The following is a 25,232-nucleotide window of genomic DNA, read 5'->3' on the forward strand; positions in this document are numbered from 1 at the left end:
AGCACTGCCTGCTTGTCTTGGTTTGGGGGTTCATTCTGGGGTTGGGCGTGTCCCCAGCTGGCAGCACTGGGGGCTCACAGGTGACCTTGTGGCACAGGTGACAGCAGTGTCATCTCCCTGTGCCTGCGTATTGTACTCCAAGAATTGATTGCCCCTGTGGAAAATCACCTCCAGATTTTTCTGTGGATCCTTCAAGCTTATGGGATCTGTATTTTAAACCTCAGAGGTTTCTTAGTCGCATTCATTCATCTCAGCTCTCCATCCCTGCCAGGTGCTTGACTTAACAGGGCCTTCCTTCCATGATTGCTCTTCCAAGAGGCTTAAAAACAGGGAAAGAAAGGGGATAAAAGGGAGCAGGGTTTAGTTCTCATTTCTGGCTCTTCATTGGAGGAGCTGCTGTAGGAATTCTGACTCTGATCCCTGAGGCTTTGGGGTAAAGTGCTGCTGAAATTCAGTTACTCAGGATATTATTGTGATGGCAGAGCACAAACCTGAGCTCATTAGAATAATGTGCAGATATGTCCTGCTGGTCAAATGTAGGGAAAAAAGGATTATTTGGGTTTCAGGTCTCCTTGCTGACACTGTCACGTCATTGTTAATCCGTTTTTTTTGTTAAATTTTATTTTTAAGAAGAATGTTGCAGTGTTAATTTAGAAAGTGAACTGTGCAGATTTCCAGCAGTCTGCAGATTTCCTTTAATCTCTGTTATTTGGGCTGTGTTTGCAAAGCAAATACACACATATATACAATTATAGATATATGTTTATATACAGTTATAGATATATGTGTGTACCTGTATTTGCAAAGCAAATATTCCCAGGGAACATTCTCTCAGGGACCCCCTACCTTAGAGAGTCACTGCATTTAATTGTATTGTTTTCATTTAATGTAAATTCCCTAATGAGGTGCCTAAATCACTGTATTCTGTCAGTCTGCTGCTGTGTGTATCATCAGCTTTTATGAGAGTTTATTTACATGCATTAAAGAATATTTTATGGTACCAACCTTCCAAAATACAGAAGTGGAAGTTCCCTGTGGGTGGACCCTGGCAGCCTCAGCTCTGAGCAATCCCAGCACATGCTGTACATATCATGGAGCAGAATTGGTGCTTTTGTATTTTAAACCCCTTTTTAGCTGAATTTGCACTGGTTACAGTGTAATAGAAAATATTCAGGAGGCAAAAAGTCTTTTCTACTGAAATTCTTAGTGTAACATTGTGGACATGGTTGGGGAAAGCAGGGCTGTTCTTACTTCTTTTTTTTTCCATTCAGCTTTTCCTTTAAAAACTCCCTTGCACTGCACTCACCTGGACATGGCTGATATGTTTGTCACCTGCCCTGTCACCTGTGCTTGCCTCTGCAGGTTACCCAGTGCTGGCTCCTGCTGCTTATTATGACCAAACAGGAGCCCTCGTGGTCAATGCTGGGGCCAGGAACGGCCTGGGGGCTCCCGTGCGCCTGGTGGCCCCTGCCCCTGTCATCATCAGCTCCTCTGCAGCCCAGGCAGGTGAGTCCTGTCCCTCCTGCTCAGGCAGGTGAGTCCTGTACCCCCTGGGTCAGCCAGGTGAGTCCTGTACCCCCTGGGTCAGCCAGGTGAGTCCTGTCCCTCCTGCTCAGGCAGGTGAGTCCTGTCCCCTCCCTAAGTCAGGCAGGTGAGTCCTGTCCCCCCTCTGCTCAGGTAGGTGAGTCCTGTCCCTCCTGGGTCAGGCAGGTGAGTCCTGTCCCCTTAGTGGTTCAGGTAGGTGAGTCCTGTCCCCTCCTGGGTCAGGCAGGTGAGTCCTGTCCCCTCAGTGGTTCAGGCAGGTGAGTCCTGCCCCTCCAGTAGTTCAGGCAGGTGAGTCCTGTCCCCTCAGTGGTTCAGGCAGGTGAGTCCTGTCCCCTCCCTAAGTCAGGCAGGTGAGTCCTGTCCCCTCAGTGGTTCAGGCAGGTGAGTCCTGCCCCCCAGTAGTTCAGGCAGGTGACTTATGGTGCCTCCAAGTGCCTGCTGTGTCCCCAGTGTCCCCACCCCTCCGTGCTCCGCTGGCAGTGATGACAAACTTGCCCTCACTGAGATCCATCAGGGATTGTTGTTGAGAAACATCCTCTGTGCTCAACTTGGGCTGAGCCTCCGGAGAGCCACGGAGAGGGGCAGCAGCAGGAACCTGAATGAGTTTGTAGGGTTTCATGGCAGGTATTTAAATTTGTCCCCTGGCACCAGATTTCCTACCTGCTGGAGCCTTCAGAATTCCCAGTGGCTCCAGGCAGAGCTCAGAGCCCTTGCAGGGCCTGAAGGGGCTCCAGGAGAGCTGCAGAGGGACTGGGGACAAGGATGGAGGGACAGGAGCCAGGGAATGGCTGCCAGTGCCAGAGGGCAGGGCTGGATGGGATCTTGGCAATTGGGAATTGTTCCCTGGCAGGGTGGGCAGGGGCTGGGCTGGAATTGCCAGAGCAGCTGTGGCTGCCCCTGGAGCCCTGGCAGTGCCCAAGGCCAGGCTGGACTGGGTTTGGGGCGCCCTGGCACAGTGGGAGGTTACCCACAGGATGAGTTTTGAGGTCCTTTCCAACCCAAGCCATCCCATGATTTGTGCTTTATGACAGCAGCGTACCTAAAATGACCTTTGCCATGAGTTGCTTTGTCATTTATTTGGGTTCCTTGGGAGTTCAAGGCTTTTAAAAGGATTTTTCAATCTGTTGGTGTGAGCAGCCCCTGCCAGCACTGGGCTCAGATTATGAAATGGGCCTTTTAATTGTTTTCTCATAGCTCTTGTTTATTTTGCTTTTTCTTTAACTTTGGAACTGGCTGAAAACCAAAAGTCCTCGGGTTCAATGTTCTTGGCGCTGAGGTTCATGTTTCATGTGCTGAAGGATCATTTTAATTATTTCAAAACTCTGGTTTCTTAACTGGCCCTTGCAAGTGTGAGGCTGCACTGATTGGACTCTTGGGTCTTTGGAGAAGGAGCCATTCCTGGTTTTGATCTGTGCAGCTCCAGCAGCACAAGAGCAGCAAGAACAGCTGGGCATGGCTGGAGTCTGGGCCCTGTGGGCAGCTCAGATACAATAAACAGAGATTTGTGCAGAGTTTGGTCCTGAAAGAAAAACATTGTAGCAATTCAAAGCAACCTGCTAAGTTTTAACTTCCAGAACTGTGACTGTTCACATGGGTCTTAGGATGAGGGAAGAGATGAGGATCTGACTCCATGTTTCAGAAGGCTGATTTATTATTTTATGATATATATTACATTAAAACTATACTAAAAGAATAGAAGAAAGGATTTCATCAGAAGGCTGGCTAAGGATAGAATAGGAAAGAATGATAAAGGCTCTGTCTCGGACTCTCTGTCTGAGCCAGCTGACTGTGATTGGCCATTAATTAGAAACAACCACATGAGACCAATCACAGATGCACCTGTTGCATTCCACAGCAGCAGATAATCAATGTTTACATTTTGTTCCTGAGGACTCTCAGTTTCTGCAGGAGGAAAAATCCTAAGGAAAGGATTTTCCATAAAAGATGTCTGCGACACAGAACTGTTACGAAAATTGATTTTCTCAGTGGCTTTTCCATTTTTCTCCCATTTTTGTGTCCCACAGCCGTGGCGGCGGCCGCGGCGTCGGCCAACGGAGCAGCCGGGGGCTGGCAGGGACCACCAACGGCCCCTTCCGGCCCCTGGGCACGCAGCAGCCGCAGCCCCAGCCCCAGCAGCAGCCCACCAACAACCTGGCCTCCAGCTCCTTCTACGGCAACAACTCCCTGAGCAGCAACTCTCAGAGCAGCTCGCTGTTCTCACAGGGCTCGGCCCAGCCCGCCAACACCTCGCTGGGCTTCGGCAGCAGCAGCTCCCTGGGAGCCACGCTGGGCTCGGCTCTGGGCGGCTTCGGCACCGCAGGTGAGGGAGCAGCTGTGCCAGCACTGCCAGCCAGGGCTGGGACACATCACAACGGGGCAGGGCTGCTGTAATGTTGATATCACCAATACCGGGGAGTGGACGTGCCTTGGCTTGTCTGGCCCTGCTGCTGAACCAAACAGCAGCACTGTGGTGTTTCACCCCACAGACACTTTGGGCTCTATGGGTGTGTGGTGTTTCACCCCACAGACACTTTGGGCTGGCTGGTGTGTGGTGTTTCACCCCACAGACACTTTGGGCTGGCTGGTGTGTGGTGTTTCACCCCACAGACACTTTGGGCTCTATGGGTGTGTGGTGTTTCACCCCACAGACACTTTTGGCTGGCTGGATGTGTGGTGTTTCACCCCACAGACACTTTTGGCTGGCTGGTGTGTGGTGTTTCACCCCACAGACACTTTTGGCTCTATGGGTGTGTGGTGTTTCACCCCACAGACACTTTGGGCTGGCTGGTGTGTGGTGTTTCACCCCACAGACACTTTTGGCTGGCTGGGTGCTGCAGTTGGGCCTGTGGGGACAAGTCCAGGCCTGCAGGAGCTCTGGTGGTGCTGGGATGGAGCTTCCCCCCATACCAGGGGCTGCTCCTCAGGTTTCCCTGTGCCAGAGAAGCTTTAAGGCGATGGTGAAGGAAAGGAGTCGGTTCTGATGGAGGGTTTGGATCCAGAGCTTTATTCTGGCCCACAGGCCTCTGAATGCAGCACCAGCTCCAACGGAACTCCCTGAGCCCGTGGCTGCTGCTCCTTTGAACCCCGGGGAGAGGGGCAGGGAAGGGGCAGGGAGCCACCAAGCAGGGACAGGAGGGGAGGGACAAAGGGACAAAGGACACCTGGATGGCCCAATGCCCCCCAGGGGTAGAGGGCATCCTTTGGATCTGCCAATCACTCGGTGCCCTTCTGGAATTCCAGGAGTGACAGACAGTGCTGGGAGGGGAAAGGAGAGGGGACTGACACACTTGGGAGGGAATCTTCAGGGGAGGGACCCGGGGTTCTGGGGTAAACCCTGGAATCACACTGCAACACCCCTGGTTCCTCAGAGGCTGGGGGTCAGATGATTTGTTCCAAGAATGGAGCTTTGCACTGCAGCTAAGGGAACTGTATAAAGTAGGTTTATGTGTGTTGGGTGTTTCAGTGGTGGTACTGGTAGTGATACCCTGCATACTTCGGTGTGTACAACAAACGATGGACAAAAGTATCAAAGTATGTTTTTGTCATACAAGAGAGAGAGGTAGGAAATGGATTCACAGAGAGTTCTCAAAATCTCACTGACATAGTGGATGAAGGTATAGACGTGGAGGAAGGTTTGAATTAAAACCTTGGAACTGGTGAGACTTTTTTGAACAATGACTTGGAATTGCTATCAGACATGACTTACTCCCTTTGAACTGACTGGACTTTCACAGCATTAAAACTGCTGTATTGTAATATAGCAATGCTTAATGTGAGCAAAAAAGATGCTTTAAGCCAGTAATAAGCAGATATATTCTAGTAAAGCTGTGAAACACAAGGTAGTTAATATATTACATGGTTACAGAAGTTTCTTTTTAGTTGAACCAAGAGGGGGAATTGTGGGAATCACGAGCAGGACAGGACTGCTGGGGAACAGCCTCTGAAGCTGTTGATTTTCTCATCAGTCTCATGACATGGTTATGGTAGTGGGAAGATGCCAGCAGCTCACATCCCACAGAACTCAATGTTACAGCTCACTTTAGAAGTTGGGATATGGATATGGGAGAGGGAGCATGTGCAAGGACCCCCTGGGCATCTGAAAATGCCCACAGTGCCCCCAGCTCGGACCACAGCAGCACAGGAGGGAGGCAAGACGTGGAGGAATACAGAACACTGATTATAGGAAGTATCAAAGAGGCAACTCCATGAAATCAAAGTGCCTGTAAGGCTTTGGGTGAGCAGCAAAAGGGGGAAGAAACCCCAACAGAGTGGTTAGAAAGGTTGGGGAAAATTTGAGGCAATATTCAGGGGTTAACCCTGACATGGTGGCTGGACAGATCTGATTAAAGATAAATTTTGACCAATCACAAAGCAAAAGCACACTGACAGTAGTTCTATCCAAGCACTACAAGCACAGGTACCTTTGGTTAAAACAATGCTTGCTTATTTCAAATACAATACCTGCTTGTGAGCCTTAAAACACGATGCACAGAGCTCCATTATTAAGCTTAAAACTTCCTAATATCTCGCTGGATAAACTTTTCTGTAGCTTAGGGAGTTATTCTAGACAAGTGTTAATACACAGATTATTGTTCTATTTGTCCTTACTTTCTACATCTTACATAATTTTTCTGCTGACAAATCTTACGGCTGCTGCTTGGCTCCAGTCACAGTTCTGCTGTCTCTGAGGCCTGCCTTTTGCAGCTTTCCCAAAGCCCTCTGATTTTAAGGATTCCCACACCTGGGGAAAGGAGCATGAGAGGAACCCCAGATTTCAGGAGTTTGTGCACTGAGCTGAGCCCTCCTCATCCATCCCGGCCTAACTGGGAATTTTCCTTTAGGGACTACTTCAGGCTTTAAAATCTGCAGCAGTTCTTGGCAAAAATGCTTTTAGTAGGTGATAATTAGCAGTAGCAGAGTAATTAACTTGGAAGTGTTTTTCCCTGTACTGGGCTGACAGGAATTGGTTCCAGAGCGTGTCAACCCCTCTCACCTCAGAGTAAAGGCTGAGGAGCTCCTCATGCCTTAAAAAAAGCTGATCTGAGGTGGTTTCTGTGCTTTATTCTGGGAATTGTTCCCATCACACACCAAAAGAGTCACTCTGTGGTTGTAGACACCTCCCATCCATGCTTTGATGGTGTTGGGCAGCTGGAGACCAAGGTTCCTTTCAGAATCAAACCCATCCAGAGATGTCTGTGGTTTTTAGGTTTTTTTTTCCCTTAGATTTTTTTTTTTTGAAGTGGAACAATTGTTTTAATTACTGCTCAGTCTCAGGGCAGTAATTATGTCCTGAACTTTGCTGCTCTCATCAGTGTGAGGGGCAGGTTCCAACCTGGCTCCATCAGAACAGGCTCAGGGAGGGGCTGTTACCTCACAGAGGAACAGTTTGCAATAAAAAGTTATTCTAAATATTTCTCTTTAACCCAGCCTTGAGATTGGAACCATCTTGGTTCCAGGTAAACAAAGCATTTGCTTCTCTCACCTCAGTTTATTTAACTAATTGAATTCCATGAGTGGTTTGCTCAGTGCCAAGATTCACAAAGTTGTTTTCCCTCAATCAATGAATAAAACTCTGATCCTGCTGCTTCTGGAGCCTGTGTGCACTCACCAAAAATGATCAGTTCATTGCAGTTAACAATTTCTCTGTTTATTAAACAAGATTTTAATGCAAAATTGATTTTTCCCCCCGCAAGTTGACAGTGCATTTAAAGAGTTTGTATTTGCCTATGGAGACAGCTCTTAAAAACCGTGGGGGTTGGGAGTGAAATTGAATTCTGATTCCCAGCTCCATGGAGCTGGGGGCAAACAGGAGCTGATTTCTCATCTGCTGCAAGGTGAGCTCAGGGATTTCAGGGAGGTGTGCACGGGGCTGGGCTCGCTCCTGAGCCAGCACAGGGAAAACCTCCTGGGGCTGGGGCTCAGCTCTGCACAAACAGGAGGGGCAGTTCAGATCTGCCTCATCCCGGGAATGTGGGACAGGGACCCTGGGGAGCTCAGACCTTCTCCTGAAGGGCCACAGCAATGTGCTCAGCGTGTCCCCAGAGGTCTCAGCATGTCCCCAAAAGCTCACTCTGTGTCCCCAGAGTGTTCAGCGCGTCCACAGAGGTCTCAGCATGTTCCCAAGAGTTTCAGTGTGTCCCCAAGTGCTCAGCCTGTCCCCAGAGATCTCAGCGTGTCCCCAAGTACTCAGAGTAGCCATCCCAAAATTCTTCAAAATCTAGTGTGTCCCAAGGTCTCAGCGTGTCCCCAAGTACTCAGAGTGTCCTCAGAGTGCTCAGCATGTCCCCAAAATGCTCGGCATGTCCCCAAAGGTCTCAGTGTGTCCCCAAGTGTTCAGCATGTCCCCGAAGTGGTCAGTGTGTCCCCAGAGTGCTTGGTGTATCCCCAAGGTCTCAGCATGTCCCCACAGATCTCAGTGTGTCCCCAAAAGTCTCGGCATGTCCCCAAAGTGCTCAGCATGTCCTCAAAATGCTTGGCATGCCCCCAAAGGTCTCAGTGTGTCCCCAAGGTCTCAGTGTGTCCCCAAAGGTCTAGGCATGTCCCCAGAGGTTTCAGCGTGTCCCCAAAGGTCTCACTGTGTCCCCAAGTGCTCAGGGTATCCCCAAAGGTCTTGGCGTGTCCCCAAATGTTCAGCGTGTCCGCAATTGCTCAGTGTGTCCCCAAAAGTCTCACCGTGTCCCCAAGTGCTCAGTGTGTCCCCAAAGTGCTCAGGGTGTCCCCAAAGCGTGTTCCCTTCCCTTTAGGGAGATTTTTATCCTTTGGCCTTTCTGCTCAGGGATTTTTGGAGCTATTTCTCCCTGTGCTGTGTCACAGGAAATCCTCCAAGGCACGGAAGGCAAAGAAAAGATCCCAGATAATTTGTTTGGCCGTTTTCTCGTTAACAGCGTGGTTTAAATTATTTTAACTGGTTTTAATGACTCTGACTGGTTTTGATGACTGTATCTGATCACTTTCCCAAGCACCAGCCAGGGCAGTGGAGCTGTGGCTCTCCAGTGTTGGGGCTGGTGGCATCTCCCATTTCCCCATTTTCCGCATTTTCCCCATTTTCCGCATTTTCCCCATTTTCCTATTTCCCCCATTTTCCCATTTTTTCCCGTTTTCCTGGTTTCCTGTTTTCCCCATTTTCCCATTTTTCTGTTTCCATTTTCCCCATTTTCCCAATTTTTCCCGTTTCCCCCATTTCCCCATGTTCCCTATTTTCCCATTTCCTCCATTTTCCCCATTTTTCTCCCATTTTCCCCATTTCCTCATTTTTCCCATTTTCCCTATTTTCCCTGTTTTCCCCATTTTTCCCATTTTCCCATTTCCCCCATTTCCCCATTTTCCCTGTTTTTCCCCATTTTCCCCATTTTCCCATTCCCCCATTTTCCCATTTCCCCCATTTTTCCCATTTTACTCATTTTTCCCATTTCTCCCATTTTCCCTATTTCCCCATTTCCCCATGTCCCCTATTTTCCCATTTCCTCCATTTTCCCCATTTCCCCATTTTCCCCCCGTTTCCCCATTTTTCCCATTTCCCCATTTTTCCCATTTTCCCTATTTTTCCCATTTCTCCATTTTTCCCCATTTTTCCCATTTTCCCCATTTTCCCTATTTTTCCCCATTTTCCCCATTTCCCCATTTTTCCCATTTCCCTATTTCCCCATTTTCCTCACTTTCCCGTTTTTTCCCGTCTCTGCAGTGGCGAACTCCACCACGGGCAGCGGTTCCCGCCGGGACTCTCTGACGGGCAGCAGTGAGCTGTACAAGAGGACCTCGAGCAGCCTGACCCCCATCGGGCACAGCTTCTACAACGGCCTGGGCTTCTCCTCCTCCCCCGGGCCCGTGGGGATGCCCCTGCCCAGCCAGGGCCCCGGGCACTCGCAGACTCCTCCTCCCTCCCTGTCCTCACACGGATCCTCCTCCAGCCTCAACCTGGGTAAGAGCCCTGCTCTGCTCTGCTGCAGCATCCCTGCTTCCCCCAGGCAGGACTTCTGTGGGTCTCACAATCATTGAGGTGGAGAACAATCTTTAATTCAGGTCCAGCCCTCCTGGAGTGTGTGTGTGTCCTGCAGGGTTCAGCTGGGAACAAGTTTCCATCTTTCCTCCCCATTTTCTGTCTTGGTTTGAACAGCCAGGTGTCTGCTGAGGAAGGCAAGAGCCTCCTGAAATGCAAAATGCAAAGCCCTTCCCTCTGAATTATTATAAATTTGAGATTAAGGGGCTCTCAGGCAAAGATACGGGAATAGGAATATCAGTTCTTTATTAGGGAAAAAATAAAAATAAAATAAAAGCTGATTTTCACCCAGGAGCCCTCCAGGCTTTGGCTCTGCTGAGCTCTGGCCCAGCCGTGCTGATTTTTCATCCTCTTGGGTTCCTGGAAGAGCCACAGGACATGGAATGAGTTCCTGTCTTGGTTTGAAAAGAGGTGTCTGCTGAGGAAGGCAGGAGCCTCCCCTGAAATGGAAAATGCAAACCCCCTCCCTCTGAATTATTATAAATTTGGATTTAAGGGGCTCTCAGGCAGAGATATGGGAGCAGGAATAACAGTTCTTTATTAGGGAAATTAAAAACACAAATGCAATAGTGCAAACAAAGCCTGCCAGAGTGAGAGCAGGCCCTGGCACGCTGTGGCTCAGGGGTGGCACAGCCCCATCCCATGGGGGCTCAGCCCTCCTGCAGTGCCAGCTGTGCTGCTGCTGGAGCAGGGATCCTGCACAAGGGGGGAGTTTTCCTCTGCAGCTCCAGGGCTGCTGCAGATGGGCCTGGGCTCCCTCTGGCAATGCAGGGCAGCAGAAAGCTGCTCCTCTGGCAATGCAGGGGGCAAAGGCTGCTGTGCTGCTCCAGGCTCAGATTGGATCCAGGTAGGAATGCTTGGCTCCTCCCCTGGGCGCAGCATCTCCCCATGGGATGCTGGAATTGGATCAGCCCTGCAGGGACACTCAGTGGCCATGGACAGCAGAGATCTCCTGGAGGGAGGATTGGCTGTGGCAGAGATCAAGAAAACTGCCCCAAGAACAGCAGAGAACTGCCCCAGCTCTGACAGATTGCAAACAGAACACACAGCCCCATTTCCATCCTGAGACATTTCCTCAGCTCAAAATTTGGGATAATATTCCCAAGTGTTTATAAAACAGGATTTTCTTGCACTGGTGTTGGTAACAGCAGCAATGGTTTGTGGAGTAAAATAGATAAGGAGAGTTGATCTTCAATTTACATGGTTTTAAAGGGGATGTTTTAAAATACCCATTAAATTGGGAATAATGAGCTCGGAATACAATTCCTCCTTTTAACCAATGTTCCCTGGAGTGGTGCTCAGCTTTGAGCTGAGGATTTGGTGAGTTTACCCTGGAAAATTTCCCCATCAGTGTGGCCTTATCAAAAGCACAGGAGGAATAATTTTGGGAAGATCCATGACTTTGTGCAGCTGAATCTTCTCAAAGAGCTTCTGCCTGGCCCGTAATAAAATAAATCTTAAAAATAAAGAAAGCAAATATTAAATAATAAAGCAGTGCCCATCTGAACCTCCTGCAGTGTTCATTCACTCATAAACAAACCAAAGAGATTATTTGTTGCACCTGCAGCAGGTAATTTAATATTTCCTCCAAAAATTCACTTTATTTTGGTTGTGTCATGAATCTGCTGGGTTTAGTGAAACTTCTGCTTCTCAGAGCAGTTCTCCCCTCTCAGCAGACTGTGTATTTATTATGTGTGTTCCATGCATGTGTGATAAATCCAGTGCTGGCTCTAGGTTAGCTGGAATACCCATAAATATGGTTCTTGGAGATCAAGTTTAGATTTACCATCGTGCCTTGTTCAGAGCTTTAATAGAACTGGAAGGATTTTGACTTTATTTATGCAGCTGTAGAGGCCTTGGCTGACCGTTAAATGGCCACAATAAATTAGTGCTGAGGAGGAAGCAGATTCCAAACCTGGGAAAAAGCTGGTTGCCCTTGCAGCAAAAAAAACCCAGAAATCCTAAAAATTCTTTGGAATCAAAGAATCGTAAGAATTCCTGTGGATCAGAGGAGGGTGGATCTGTCTGGGAAGAAACTCTGGAAAGAAATTGGAATTAGCACACCCAGAAATGGGTTGTGCTGCAGAGGATCAGTGTGGGGCTTCCCATCTTCCCAAAATATTCCTGTCCTTGTGGCCTTTGTCCCCTCTGTGGCTGGTTCCATGCTGGGTGATGCTGTAGGTCAGATGTCACCTGGGATAGCTCTGAGTTTAGGGGATTTCACCTTGAAATCCATGAAAGGTCATTTTATTTTTTCAAGTTCCTCTTTCATCGGTAGTGGAGGGCAGTGGGAGGGGGAGGTCTGATTTCCTTTGTTATAAAATCAGTTCTGATGGAGAGGAGAAGGCTCCAGGCAGAGCTCAGAGCCCTTGCAGGGCCTGAAGGGGCTCCAGGAGAGCTGCAGAGGGACTGGGGACAAGGATGGAGGGACAGGAGCCAGGGAATGGCTGCCAGTGCCAGAGGGCAGGGCTGGATGGGATCTTGGCAATTGGGAATTGTTCCCTGGCAGGGTGGGCAGGGGCTGGGCTGGAATTGCCAGAGCAGCTGTGGCTGCCCCTGGAGCCCTGGAATTCTGGATCCCTGCTTGTGGGACTACAGAGAAATCAGGGCATGGTTTTGGCTGGGAGAGACCCTAAATCCCACCCAGTGCCACCCCTGCCATGGCAGGGACAGCTCCCACTGTGCCAGGTGCTGCCAGCCCCAATGCCCAGCCTGGCCTTGGGCACTGCCAGGGCTCCAGGGGCAGCCACAGCTGCTCTGGCAATTCCAGCCCAGCCCCTGCCCACCCTGCCAGGGAACAATTCCCAATTGCCAAGATCCCATCCAGCCCTGCCCTCTGGCACTGGCAGCCATTCCCTGGCTCCTGTCCCTCCATCCTTGTCCCCAGTCCCTCTGCAGCTCTCCTGGAGCCCCTTCAGGCCCTGCAAGGGCTCTGAGCTCTGCCTGGAGCCTTCTCCTCTCCAGGGGAGCACCCCCAGCTCTCCCAGCCTGGCTCCAGAGGAAGAAGGAGCAATTTCTTTGTAATTTTTGGTAAAATCCCATTGAAGTCTGGGATCTGACCAAGTCCTGGCACAGAGGAGCTGGAGGCACCCTGAGGTTTCAGGCCTTTGGTGGGGTTCAGAATTGTGATTTAGGGAGCTTGTTCCCCACAGGATCTCCGTGTTCCCAGAATGTTGTTGGGCATCCTGGGGAAACCTGCAGTCAGCATTCCCATCAGAAGAGACATCCAGGGGGGAAAGTGGAGTCACTGAATCCCCAAGTGATTGAGGCTTTCTCAGAAAACCTCTGACAGATTTTCTGTGCTGATTGTGCTCTTAACCAAGAGATAACAGCCTGAGTGCCAAACCTCCCCTTTCCCATCAGGAACCATTTTCCACTGCAGTCCCAACTCTTAACTTTGCTCCAGGTGTTGGAACAAAAGGTGGGAATTGTGAGAATTCCAAATGTGTGGGAAGCATTGGTTCCCCATTGCTCAGCTTGCCCCTCCGGGGTTTCCTCACCTGGGAAGTGCTTTACTCATCCTGTGGCAATCCTGCTCCTTCCAGGAGACAGGAATATCAGGAATATCACCTGGTGGCTTTTGGGAGTTGTTGCTCAGCGTGGGAGTCGGGGTGCAGGAGGTGCTGGGCACTCCATTGCAAGGCAGCACAAGGAGCTCTCAGCTCTCCTGATCCTTGGGGGAAAAAAAAGGAGGAAAAAGGGTCTTCCCCTTCCTTGGGAAAGTAGAGTTCTGGCACCAGCTCCAGAGAAATTTGCCCAGCTCAGAGATGTAGAATCACAAAATATCCTGACCTGGAAGTGAGCCACAGAGGTCATAATTAACAATTAATTAGGCTGTTATCAGATATAGAGTTCTCATCCAGTTTCCTGCATGGGTGCTTCCTCCAGGTGTCGATGGCTGAGGAGTGCAGCTCCCTCAGCTCTGTTTTTATGGAATATTTTAATTCCAGCCCAGCTGCCAGGGGCTGCCTCTCTGCAGCCAGCCCTGCCAAGGTTTCCTGGGAGCTCTCCCCTCCGTGGCCCAGATTCCTGCAGCTCATATCCCTGGGATTCCCCCTGCCTCACCTGGGCCCTGCAGGTCCCTGTGTGATCAGGACCTGTTCCCTGGACTTTGTTCCACCCAGGAAAATCCATGCAGGCTCCTCCTGCACCAGCAGAGGGATCCCAAGCCCTGCAGGAAAGGCAGAAATCAAATCCTCTGCCACAGTGCTGAGCCACATCCTGAGAATTGCAGGGAAACAGCCCTGGAAGGTTTAAGTTTGTCCCTATCAAAGCTTCTCTTCGTGGGCTGAAGCATCACCTGTCCCCATATTCCTGTTTTGGGTCCCACAGCATCTCTGTTAACGTGGCTGCAGATATTTCAGCTGTTTGTGAAAGCACAGGGGTTTAAAACCTTTATTGGAATTAATTTATTAGTATTTACCTCTGTTTAATAGTGATAGATTTGTGCTTTTATATCCACATTTTTTATACCTTTATATCTATCCCCCAGCACAGTTCTTTTAACTCAGTCCTTGCCAGGGCAGCAGGAGAGGCGGGAAAAACCTGAGGATGGAGGCAAAGGCAGCGGAAACAGCAAAAAAGCTGAAATTTGGGAGTGTTGGGATTGCCACTGGTCTGGTTCAGACATGTTGGACACAGGAGGAGGAACACAGAAGTTGAACACAGGAGAAGTTTGAACATAGGAGAAGTTGTTTCACTCTGTCAGAAAGCCACAGTCAGAGATGTGATGTCATTGGATAGAGTCAGAATCGCAGAATATCCTGGTTTAGAAGGGATCATCAGAGTTCTTTGCTGGAGTCTGTAGCTGTTCCCAGCCTAATCCAGCAGTGCCACAGATGCTTGGACACATCCCCATCTCGATTCCTTGGTGGGCAGCACAGTCAGGAATCACAAAATGGGATCATGGAGGTTGGAAAAGCCCTCTGGGGTCCCACCTGTGACTGATCAACCAGCCCAGCTGAGTGCCATGCCCAGGAATTCCTTGGACACCTCCAGGGATGGGGAATCCAAACCTCCTTGGGCAGTTCCAAAGCATGAACATCATAAAACAGGATCATCAAGGTTGCAGAAGCCCTCCAAGGTCTTCAGGTCCAACCTGTGACCAGTCTCCACCAGGGCACTGGGTGCCACATGTTCATTCCTTTGGCATCTCCAGGGATGGGCATTCCAGACCTCCCTGGGAGGTTCCAGTGCCTGAACACCCTTCCAGTGAGGAAATCCTGCCTAGAAATCCCACCTAGAAATTCTTCTCAGAAATCCCACCTCAAAATCCTGCTTAGCTGAATGTCAGACCCCCACCCCCCCATATTGGAACAGAACTCAGGGATCCAATGTCACAGCCCTGTGTCCCCATGAGGCCCATCCATGTCCTATTCCTTTATCCCCATCCATGCCCTGTTCCCTTATCCCCATCCATGCCCTGTTCCCTTATCCCCATCTGTGCCCTGTTCTCTTATCCCATCCATACTCTGATCCCGTCCGCCCCATTCCCTCATCCCATCCATGCCCTTATCCCATCCATGCCCTTAATCCCATCCATGCCCCATTCCCTGATCCCTTCCATGCCCCGTTCCCTGATCCCATCCATGCCCTTATCCCATCCATGCCGTGTCCCACCCGTGCCCCATTCCCTGATCCCATCCATGCCCTGTTCCCTGATCCCATCCATGCCCCATTCCCTGATCCCATCCATTCCCTGATCCCATCCATGCCCTGTTCCCTGATCCCATCCGTCCTGCCCTGATCCCATCCATTCCCTCATCCCATCCCTGCCTGTTCCCTGATCCCATCCAGTTCCCTGATCCCATCCGTGCGCCGTTCCCTGATCCCATCCATTCCCTGATCCCATCCATGCCCTGTTCCCTGATCCCATCCGTGCGCCGTTCCCTGATCCCATCCATGCCCCGTTCCCTGATCCCATCCATTCCCTGATCCCATCCATGCCCCATTCTCTGATCCCATCCCTGCCCCGTTCCTTGGTCCCATCCCTGCCCCATTCCCTGATCCCATCCATACCCCATTCCCTGATCCCATCCATTCCCTGATCCCATCCGTGCCCCATTCTCTGATCCCATCCGTGCCCCGTTCCTTGGTCCCATCCATACCCCATTCCCTGATCCCATCCGTGCCCCGTTCCCTGATCCCATCCGTGCCCTGTCCCTCGCAGGGGGGCTGACAAACGGCAGCGGCCGTTACATCTCTGCGGCGCCGGGGGCGGAGGCCAAGTACCGCAGTGCCAGCAGCGCCTCCAGCCTGTTCAGCCCCAGCAGCACGCTGTTCCCGTCCTCGCGCCTGCGCTACGGCATGTCCGACGTGATGCCCTCGGGCCGCAGCCGCCTGCTCGAGGATTTCCGCAACAACCGCTACCCCAACCTGCAGCTGCGCGAGATTGCCGGCCACATCATGGAGTTCTCCCAGGACCAGCACGGATCCAGGTGGGCTGGGCAGCCTGGGCACAGCTGCTCCTTGGGGAGCATCCCTTGGGTTTGGTGGCTGCGTTTCATGGTTGAGTTTCGTGGTTGTGTTTCATGGTTGTGTTTTGATGGTTGTGTTTTGTTGGTTGTGTTTTGTGGCTGTGTTTCATGGTTGTGTTTCATGGTTGTGTTTTGTGGTTGTGTTTTGTTGGTTGTGTTTTGTTGATTCCATTTTGTGGTTGTGTTTTTTGCTTGTTGCTTTGTTGGTTCCATTTTGCGGTTGTAGTTTTGCAGTTGTGTTTTCTTGGTTCCGTTTTCACAGTTGAGTTTTGCAGTTGTGTTTTGTTGGTTCTATTTTGTTGGTTGTTGTTTTGTGGTTGTGTTTTCTTGGTTGCGTTTCACGGTTGTGTTTTGTGCTTTTTGTTTCGTTGGTTCCATTTCTCGGTTGTTATTTTGTTGGTTCCATTTTGCTGGTTGTGTTTTGTGGCTGTGTTGTGTTGGTTGCCTTTCACAGTTGAGTTTCACAGTTGAGTTTCGCAGTTGTGTTTTGTCTCACTTCCCCAAGCTGAGGCACACCAGGGAATAAGTGGGAACAGCCAGACCAGTGTCACACTCAGAATCCCCAGGGATTGTCCAGTCCATGGACACTGGCATCTCCAGGGATGGGGACTCCAAACCTCCCTGGGCAGTTCCAATGTCTGAGCACCCTTCCAGTGAGGAAATCCTGCCTACAAATCCCACCTTGAAATTCTTAGCAATCCCACCTCAAAATCCTGTCCAACTCCTGGCCCTGCCCCAGCCTGTGCGTGCCTGGGGGTGTTGTCCATGGTTGGGGACAGGTGCTGGTAGCAGGAATTTCTCCTCAAATTTAGCCTGCAGAAAAGGAGACTCAGGGCTGCCCCCATCACTCTGCAGCCCCTGAAAGGTGCCTGTGCTCAGCTGGGACTGGGCTCTGTCTCCAGCAGCACTGACACAACCAGAGCACACAGCCTCGAGCTGCCCCAAGGGAAATACAGGCTGGATATCAGGAAAAGGATTTTTACAGAAAGGGTGATAAAGTTCTGGAATGTTCTGCCCGGGGAGGTGGTGGAGTCCCCATCCCTGGGGGTGTTTAACAAAGCCTGGATGTGGCACTGGGTTTAATTGAGCTGTTGGGGCTGGGTTGGACTCGATGATCTTGAAGGTCCCTTCCAACCCAGTCATTCTGTGAAAAGGAGCTTCCTTGCTTTGTGCCTTGCTCACTCACTCTGCTGGCACAGCTAAATCCATTTCAAAAGCCAGCTGGACACGAGGCCATCCTCCATTACTCCATTGACATCTGCTTTGCTTGGGATGAAGGTTCCAGTGTGTGGCCATGGACCTCATGGCTGTGACCACCCCCAGCTTTCAGATGGCTGGATAAAATATCTGTGTTTGCAAGAGCTTTGCAAGTTGTAGATGACTAAAATGTCTTAAATTTGAATATTTAACTTGTGATAGGAAGCTTAGGTTAATGAAAGTGTTTAATCTTCACGGTGTAATGGGATTTTTCATGGTCCTTTCTGGAACACACGGGTGAGGCTTTGGAAAGGGCTTGAATGAACAGATGTGCCCGTGGCGTCACTCCAAGGCCTGCTTTTCAGATTTATTCAGCTGAAACTGGAGCGTGCCACCCCAGCAGAGCGTCAGCTGGTGTTCAACGAGATCCTGCAGGCAGCCTATCAGCTCATGGTGGATGTGTTTGGGAATTACGTCATTCAGAAGTTCTTCGAGGTGAGTCTGCAGCTCTTCCTGGGGCTGCTGCTGTGCTGAGGTGTTGGATGAGCCTGGAAAACCCTGCCTTGAGGCTAAACCCCTTCAGCACTGAGACCATCTCCTCCCCACAAGCTGCTGGATCTTCACTGCTGGGGTGACTGAGGGCTAGGACTCAGATTCATCTGAAAAGTGATGTTTGGAGAAGCACAATGTGTCACAATAAAGAGCAGCGTTCAGGAGATGTAAATTTCCAGTGGAAGGTGGATGGGGGTTGGAATGAACTGAGCCTTAAGGTCCCTTCCAGCCCACACCCCCCTGGCATCTGTGAGTGCAGATCCAGCACAGCTTGTCCAGGGTGCTGCACTGAGCTGTCACTGCTCCTGGGCTTGGGAACACAGCAGAAACTTCTCCAGTAACAGCCGCTGCTAGAAGGGTGTTGTGTCCCTCCACCCCTCTCTCTGGACACTGGTCTGGTCCTTCACCAGGTGTTCTGGTGCTTCTGCCCAGTAATTGAGAATGAGAATCTCAGAACCTCCTGAGCTGGGACCCACAAGGCTCAAATCCAGCTCCTGGCCCCACCCACACAGCCCAGCATTCCCACCCTGGGCATGCCTGAGATGTTGTCCCAGCACTCCTGGAGCTCTGGCAGCCCTGGGGCTGTGACCTGCCCAGGGTTGGTTGGTGACCCTGGTGGCCCCAGCCCCTTTGGGGGGTGTGCAGGCAGGCACAGGACACATCTGGCTGTGCCAGTTCACCCCCTTTCCCATGTTCACTGGCCTTTGGGGGTGCGGCAGGCACAGGACACATCTGGCTGTGCCAGTTCACCCCTTTCCCGTGGGGCTGATCTTTGATCTCCTCAGTGGGCAGTTCCTGCCTCCAGGGTGGGAGGGCAGTGCAGTGGCCAGGACACGGGTTTGTCCTTGCAGTGACTGTTTCTCCTGTCCCAGTTTGGCAGCCTGGAGCAGAAGCTGGCGCTGGCAGAGCGCATCCGTGGGCACGTGCTGTCCCTGGCCCTGCAGATGTACGGCTGCAGGGTGATCCAGAAGGCCCTGGAGTTCATCCCCCCAGACCAGCAGGTAATTGTAAGTTTCAATTTTAACTTTTCTTCTTGATGTTTGATGTTCCTGAGCTGTCCCTCTTGTGCCTGGTGTTCCCTTGGTTTGGTTCCTGGCATGTTTGTGGTGTTCCCTGTGCGTGACAAGTCCGTGCCACCGTCCTTGGTTGTCATTGTCACCTCCTTGTTCCCCTTCCCTGGCCATGGGGCTGCTTCTCTGTTAATTCCCTGGAAGCAGATCATGTGTGTAGGGAAAACTGCAAATGAGGGTGAATTAAAAGAGATTTTTAAATCCCTTGAAGGAAGAGTTTTGCCTTTAATATTCACTGAGTTATTGCTATGTGGGTCAGCATCCTGCGCTCCTGCAGGGAGATGGATGAGGAGCTCCTCGTCCTGGCTTTGGAGGGATGTGGCTGATAGCCCCACTCAGAGCTCATTAATAAAGCACTTCCTCAAGGGCTTTAGGAACAATGAATTGAGATGAAAAATACGCTGGGCAGAAAGGGTTGGGAATGGTTGTAACGGGAATCCCAATGTAGGTTATGAAATTAAAAATATGAAAGAGGCTTTAGGAGTGGTCCTTCCATTTAGGCTGAGCCTGAGCCAAGTGTGTCAGCAGGGCTGTGCCCAGTCTCCAGCACTGCTGCTCCAAGGATTTAGTGTCTCCTCCAGAGTGGCATTTTTGAGTACTCAGTGCTCCCCAAATTCCTGGGTTTGGTTCAGTTACAAAACTGAATTCACCCAGATCTTGTCAAAGCATTAAAATGCCCCAAAGTGTCATTTCTGTTTGTGAGTGAAGCTTCCACCCTGCAGGTGGGGTACATCAGTCATGTCTAAACTTCATTAATTCCTTAATTATCACCTGTGTAAAATCCCAGCAAGTTCTGAGCGCAGAGCTGACTCTGTTTTAGTGACAGGTGACCCTGATAACCCAAAGAGTTTGTGAACTTTGTGCATTTTAGATTTGCTTCTCTTGAGGGGAGCAGAGAGGAAAATGGGGGATGCACAGGAAAGCTGTGGCTCAGTCAGGATTTCTTTAATTTGGATGCTTGGAGGAGGATGCTCATCAGGAAGGAGGGCTTCATCTTCCTAGAATCCCAGGATGGGTTGGGTTGGAATGGAGCTCCAAGCTCCTATTCCAGGGCCCCTCCCAGCAGGCCAGGCTGCTGACGGGGTGTCAGAGCAGGATTTTCCCTGCTGGTTTCTGTGTCTCACCTCCTGGCCATGGGAGCACCCCTCACTCCTGTGCCATTCCTGCCCAGGCCGTGCCAGCTGTGCCCTCGGAGCTGGGGATGCTGGTGGTGCTTTCTGTTTGTGCTGTGTCCTCTGTAGAACGAGATGGTTCGGGAGCTGGACGGGCACGTGCTCAAGTGCGTCAAGGACCAGAACGGGAACCACGTGGTGCAGAAGTGCATCGAGTGTGTGCAGCCCCAGTCCCTGCAGTTCATCATTGATGCCTTCAAGGGACAGGTGAGGCCCTGCTCAGCTCCTGCTGCCCGCTTGGAACAGCCTCAGCGTGGCTGGGACTTCAGCTCCTGGGAATTCTCAGTTTCAGCAGCTGTTGCTTGCAGGGTTGATTCAGCCACGTGAGAGGCCAGAAACTCCTTGGTCACATCTGTGTTATCATTTCTGGGCAGAGCTGTCAGAGTAAAGCCTCCTTGCACAAGTCTGTTCTCTTGGAATATTGAATATTTTTGGGTGATGAGGGAAAACAAAGCTCTCCCTAATCCATCTTCCAGTGAAGGTGGTGAGCAGAGTTTTGTGCTGCTGAGGTACCTTAATCGTGTCTAAACTTCATTAATTCCTTAATTATCACCTCACTTACATAAAATCCCAGCAAGTTCTGAGCCCAGAGCTGATCCCCTTTTAGTGACAGGTGACCCTGATAACCCAAAGAATTGGTGAACTTTGTGTATTTCAGATTCATTTCTCTTCGAAGGGGGCAGAGAGGAAAATGAGGGATGCACAGGAAGGCAAAGTTTCATTATGATCCCTGTCTGTGCAGGTGGCTTAGAGGAATGCTGAGTGCTGATTCCCAGGGGCCTCAGAGCAGGGAAAATGCAGGAGTTTCATCTAGAAATGGACAATTGTCCTTGACTCTCACTTTTTAATTGCTGTCCTCTCCTGAATTGATCGTTGGGTATCAGTTGTGGCTGGCTTTACTCTCTCTGCCTCAAGTCCCAGTACAAAAGTGCTGCTTTTGGGGTGTTCCCAGCCTCAATTTCATTGGCTTTGCAGGAGCACTTTGAAGTTTTGAGGACTTGCCCCAGGGACTATTACAGCAGGAGCCAGGAGCTGGGGGTTTGGGGGAAGTCAGGATTTGGTTGGTTGGGTCAGAACAAGCAGGATTCTGCCTGGAAACTTGCTCCTGATTAGAGTTTAGGTTTGGATTTTTCACTGGGAGTTTGGAAAGGCAGAAACATCTCTGTGAGCTCAGCTGATGGCGCTGACATTTCCTTGACCAGTTGTCTCAGTTTTATCTGAACCTTCACACAGCAGATTAAACTCAGCACCTTCCAGCTGATTTTCCTGCAGTTAATTGCACTCCAAGCCCTGTTTCCCTGCAGGGTTTACTCACCAGTTATTAAAAATGTGTGACTGTTGATTTAAACTTCAGTGCTTGGATTTGCTGCTGTTGTTAAATCAAAGCAACCAAACGGGACTTTGTGCTTCAGACAGAAAACGGAGCAGCAATAACAGAATGTGTCATGTTCTCACCCACAGATCTGCTAATCCATTAGAAATGAGAAAAACTCTTTGTTGTCACTTCTCCTAAGCACTGTTAAGGCTTTTAAACAAATCCAAACAGTTGAGGAAAATCCTTTGCTGGGCATTTTTAACTTTTCTGGCTCATAGCATTTCTTAAATAGCTTAAAATTTGTGCTGGCAAACAATGTGCTGGAATTATTTGGAAAGAATAACCAAGCTTCCAGCAATGCTTGGTTGTTCCAGGGGTTTTTTTATGAATCAAGAGGTTTTACCGTCTGGTTTTTATAGAGAGGGAAGCTGAAGCTTCCCCAGGTGGGGATGGGATGTGCCTGGGATCCCAGTGGGTGTTTCCCAGCTGGTGCTGGAATTCCCTGCAGGAATCCTGGCAGGTTTCTGGCATTCCCAGGACTAATGTTGCTGCCTGTCCCTTGTCCGCAGGTGTTTGCTCTGTCCACGCACCCCTACGGCTGCCGGGTGATCCAGCGCATCCTGGAGCACTGTCTGCCCGAGCAGACCCTGCCCATCCTGGAGGAGCTCCACCAGCACACGGAGCAGCTGGTGCAGGTCAGTGGGTGCCCAGGTCACTGCTGAGTGCTGGGACAGCTCCTGCAGGGAGATTCCCACCTGGAGAAGGGATGGGAGTGAGCACAGCGGGCAGGAATTTCATCAGCACCGCCTGCTTTGGCCACGGGCACAGGTCCAGGGGGTGCCAGGGCTGTTGGCACCTCCCTGACTAAGCCCCGTGTCCTGGGGCTTCTCTCCAGTGCAGGGAAGAGCCAGGAGCTCTTCCAGGAGCTCCAGTGCAGGAGGGATGCTAGGAGCTGATCACTCCAAGGAGAAGGAGTGAATCAACTCCTGGCGTCCCTCCTGGCTTTAAGAATTCAAAGTCACTGGGATTCTTAAAAAGAGTTGGTTCTGTGCTCACCCCCTCCTGGCTGCCTTCCCTCCTCCCTGCAGTCCCTGGGAGAAGCTGGTGTGCCAGGGTTTTACACAGATTCTGCTGCTGGGGCCTGTGGAGAAAATAGCAAACCCAGTCCTGGTCCAGTTCCCAAATTGCCACTCAGATCCCAAGGCACAGACTGGTGAAATATGAGCTGGTCCAGTGCCCAAATCCTGTGTGCTCAGCACTGGGAAGAGGGAAGAGGCTGGGCATGGACATCAGGCCATGCCTGTGGTACCCTGAACTGGAAAATAAATATCCTGTGGTCTGAAAATTCCCAAATTTAGAGCAGTGTCCCCTAGCCAGACCCATGGCACACCCCTCCTGGATTTGGTAGGTTTGAACCGGGAGAGAGGGAAAAAAACCTGGGAATAAGCAGAATATGGATATTCCCTGTGCAACAATATAATTCTGAGTTCTATAAATAAGAAAATTTCTACAAAAATGCATCATTTTACCACCTGGTACCACCCTAGAATGCACATTTTTGCAGAAATAGAAAGTATTGAGCTGATCTGTAAATATTATAATGAATCTTTAGTTGAACTTTTACTCGGAATGCACTTTGGGAATAGGTTTGCTGGGAATGCTTCCAGTCCCTTACCCACCTTTTGTGGCCATTTCTGCTGCCTCCCACCCAGGATCAGTATGGGAATTACGTTATCCAGCACGTCCTGGAGCACGGCCGGCCCGAGGACAAGAGCAAGATCGTAGCAGAAATCAGAGGCAACGTGCTTGTGTTGAGTCAACATAAATTTGCCAGGTAGTGATTCCTTCCTTCAATTCTCCCTCTGGCAGCATGGACACATGGAGGAGCTGCAGAAGGCTTAGGGGTGGGTGTAGGGGAGGTGAAAGGGACTTTTGCTTCATAAAAAAATGTTATTTATAATAGTTATAAGGTGAGGTGTGTCAGCCAGTGTGTCAGGGAGGAGGATGGAGATGTGGAAGGGTAGCTGTAATCCAAGCTCCTGAATTTAACCAGGAATTCTTGTGTAATTTGCTTTATCTGATTTATTTTTGTGGGGTTTAAGTTGTCACTACCCCTTGGATAGTCAGAACATTCGCTGCCCTGGAATGCTGTGTCCAGCCACGGGGAGATTTGGGCAATCAGTGCAGCAACAATCCATCCCACTTTTCCCAGAGGAATTTCCACTCACAGAGTCATTCCCAGCTCTTTGCTGTGTCCCTTTGGAGTCACACGCAGGGATCCCTCCAAGGGGAGCTGCAGCATTCCCAGATGCTGCAGAGCCACGTGGGTGAGGCACGATCCAGGTATTTGTGATGTCAGGACAAAGCACTGCTTCCCACGCGTGTGAATCCCTGCTGGATGAGCTTCCAGCCCTCAGAACATGAGTGCTGAGCTCTTCAAAGGCTCAAAATTCCCCCTTGCTCTGATGAGAGTACCCATGGACACGAGGGAAGTGAAACATTAATGAGAATTAGGAGAGCGTGGTCTTCACGTTGTTATTTCAGGTTCTTCCTCCCTGCTTTGCCTGGTTCTTTTTTCCCAAACTTCTTTCCAGCTGGATCATTAATTAGTAGAGGGTCCCCTGAGCTGAGCAAACCCTCTGGGTGATGCTGTGAGTCAGGCAGGGGTGTGGGATGAGCCCAGCACAGCTCGTGGTCCCCTTTCATGTACCCTACTTCTGGCTCTCCAGAGAGCTCAGGCTGCTCATTAATATATTCAGGAATTCTGGAAATCCTCTGCTTGGCTGAGATTTTTCATTCCTGAACCAGCATTTCTGTGTTGTTCTAACCTTGGATGTCCATTCCCACCACGTTCCAGTGGGGAGAAAATCAAAACAACAACTTGGCTTCTCTTGTGAGAGTGGACACTGACCTCACAGAGCATCACTGGACACTGGCCTGAACTGGTCCAGTTCCCAAATTCCCACTCAGATCCCAAGGCACAAATTGGGATGAAATTGGAGCTGGTCTAGACCCCAAATTCCCACTGAGATCCCAAATCCTGTTTGACATTGCTGAGCTCTGCCAGCACAAATCCCCTGCCCTTGTAGCAGCACATGAGATCTTCTTAGGGCTGGGTGAAAAGGTTCAACGAGGCATCCCCTGCTCAGTTCCCTGCTCCGTTCCCAGTTCTCTGTTCCTGTTCCTATTCCCAGTTCCCTGCTCCCATTGCTAGTTCCTTGCTCCATTCCCAGTTCCTTGCTCCATTCCCAGTTTCTGTTCCCATTCCCAGTTCCCTGCTCCCATTCCCACTTCCCTGCCGAGTTCCCTGCTCCATTCCCAGTTCCTGTTCCCAGTTCCTTGCTCCTGTTCCCAGTTCCCATTCCCACTTCCCGTTCCCAGTTCCCGTTCCTAGTTCGCATTCCCATTCCTGTTCCCATTCCCCATCCCCATCCTCATTCCCATTCCCATTCCTGTTCCCATTCCCCATCCCCATCCCCATCCCCATTCCCCATCCCCATTCGCCTTCCCATCCCCATTCTCATCCCCATCCCTGCTCCGTTCCCATTCCCCATCCCCATTCCCCTTCCCATTCCCAGTTCCCTGCCCCATTCCCAGTTCCCTGCCCCATTCCCAGTTCCTTGCTCCATTCCCAGTTCCCTGCCCCATTCCCAGTTCCCTGCCCCATTCCCAGTTCCCTGCCCCATTCCCAGTTCCCTGCCCCATTCCCAGTTCCCTGCTCCATTCCCAGTTCTCTGCCCCATTCCCAGTTCTCTGCTCCATTCCCAGTTCTCTGCTCCATTCCCAGTTCCCTGCCCCATTCCCAGTTCCCTGCCCCATTCCCAGTTCCTTGCTCCATTCCTAGTTCCCTGCCCCATTCCATTCCCAGTTCTCTGCTCCATTCCTTCCTTCCCAGTTCCCTGCCCCATT

At 50.6% G+C, this 25,232-nt stretch overlaps 1 protein-coding gene across 1 annotated transcript in view; it reads left to right on the forward strand.

The window, feature by feature from the left end:
- The window catches only part of PUM1 (pumilio RNA binding family member 1), an 84,503-nt gene that overhangs the window by 52,132 nt on the left and 7,139 nt on the right, over positions 1-25,232 (forward strand). The window contains 10 exon segments of the mRNA XM_030964370.1: positions 1,363-1,506; positions 3,570-3,611; positions 3,614-3,865; positions 9,227-9,463; positions 15,711-15,978; positions 17,580-17,709; positions 18,639-18,767; positions 20,078-20,215; positions 21,893-22,018; positions 23,036-23,157. Coding sequence (XP_030820230.1) covers positions 1,363-1,506; positions 3,570-3,611; positions 3,614-3,865; positions 9,227-9,463; positions 15,711-15,978; positions 17,580-17,709; positions 18,639-18,767; positions 20,078-20,215; positions 21,893-22,018; positions 23,036-23,157 — 1,588 coding nt within the window.

The sequence above is a fragment of the Camarhynchus parvulus genome, chromosome 23, assembly GCF_901933205.1.
Source record: "Camarhynchus parvulus chromosome 23, STF_HiC, whole genome shotgun sequence".
In the NCBI taxonomy this organism is placed as follows: domain Eukaryota; kingdom Metazoa; phylum Chordata; class Aves; order Passeriformes; family Thraupidae; genus Camarhynchus; species Camarhynchus parvulus.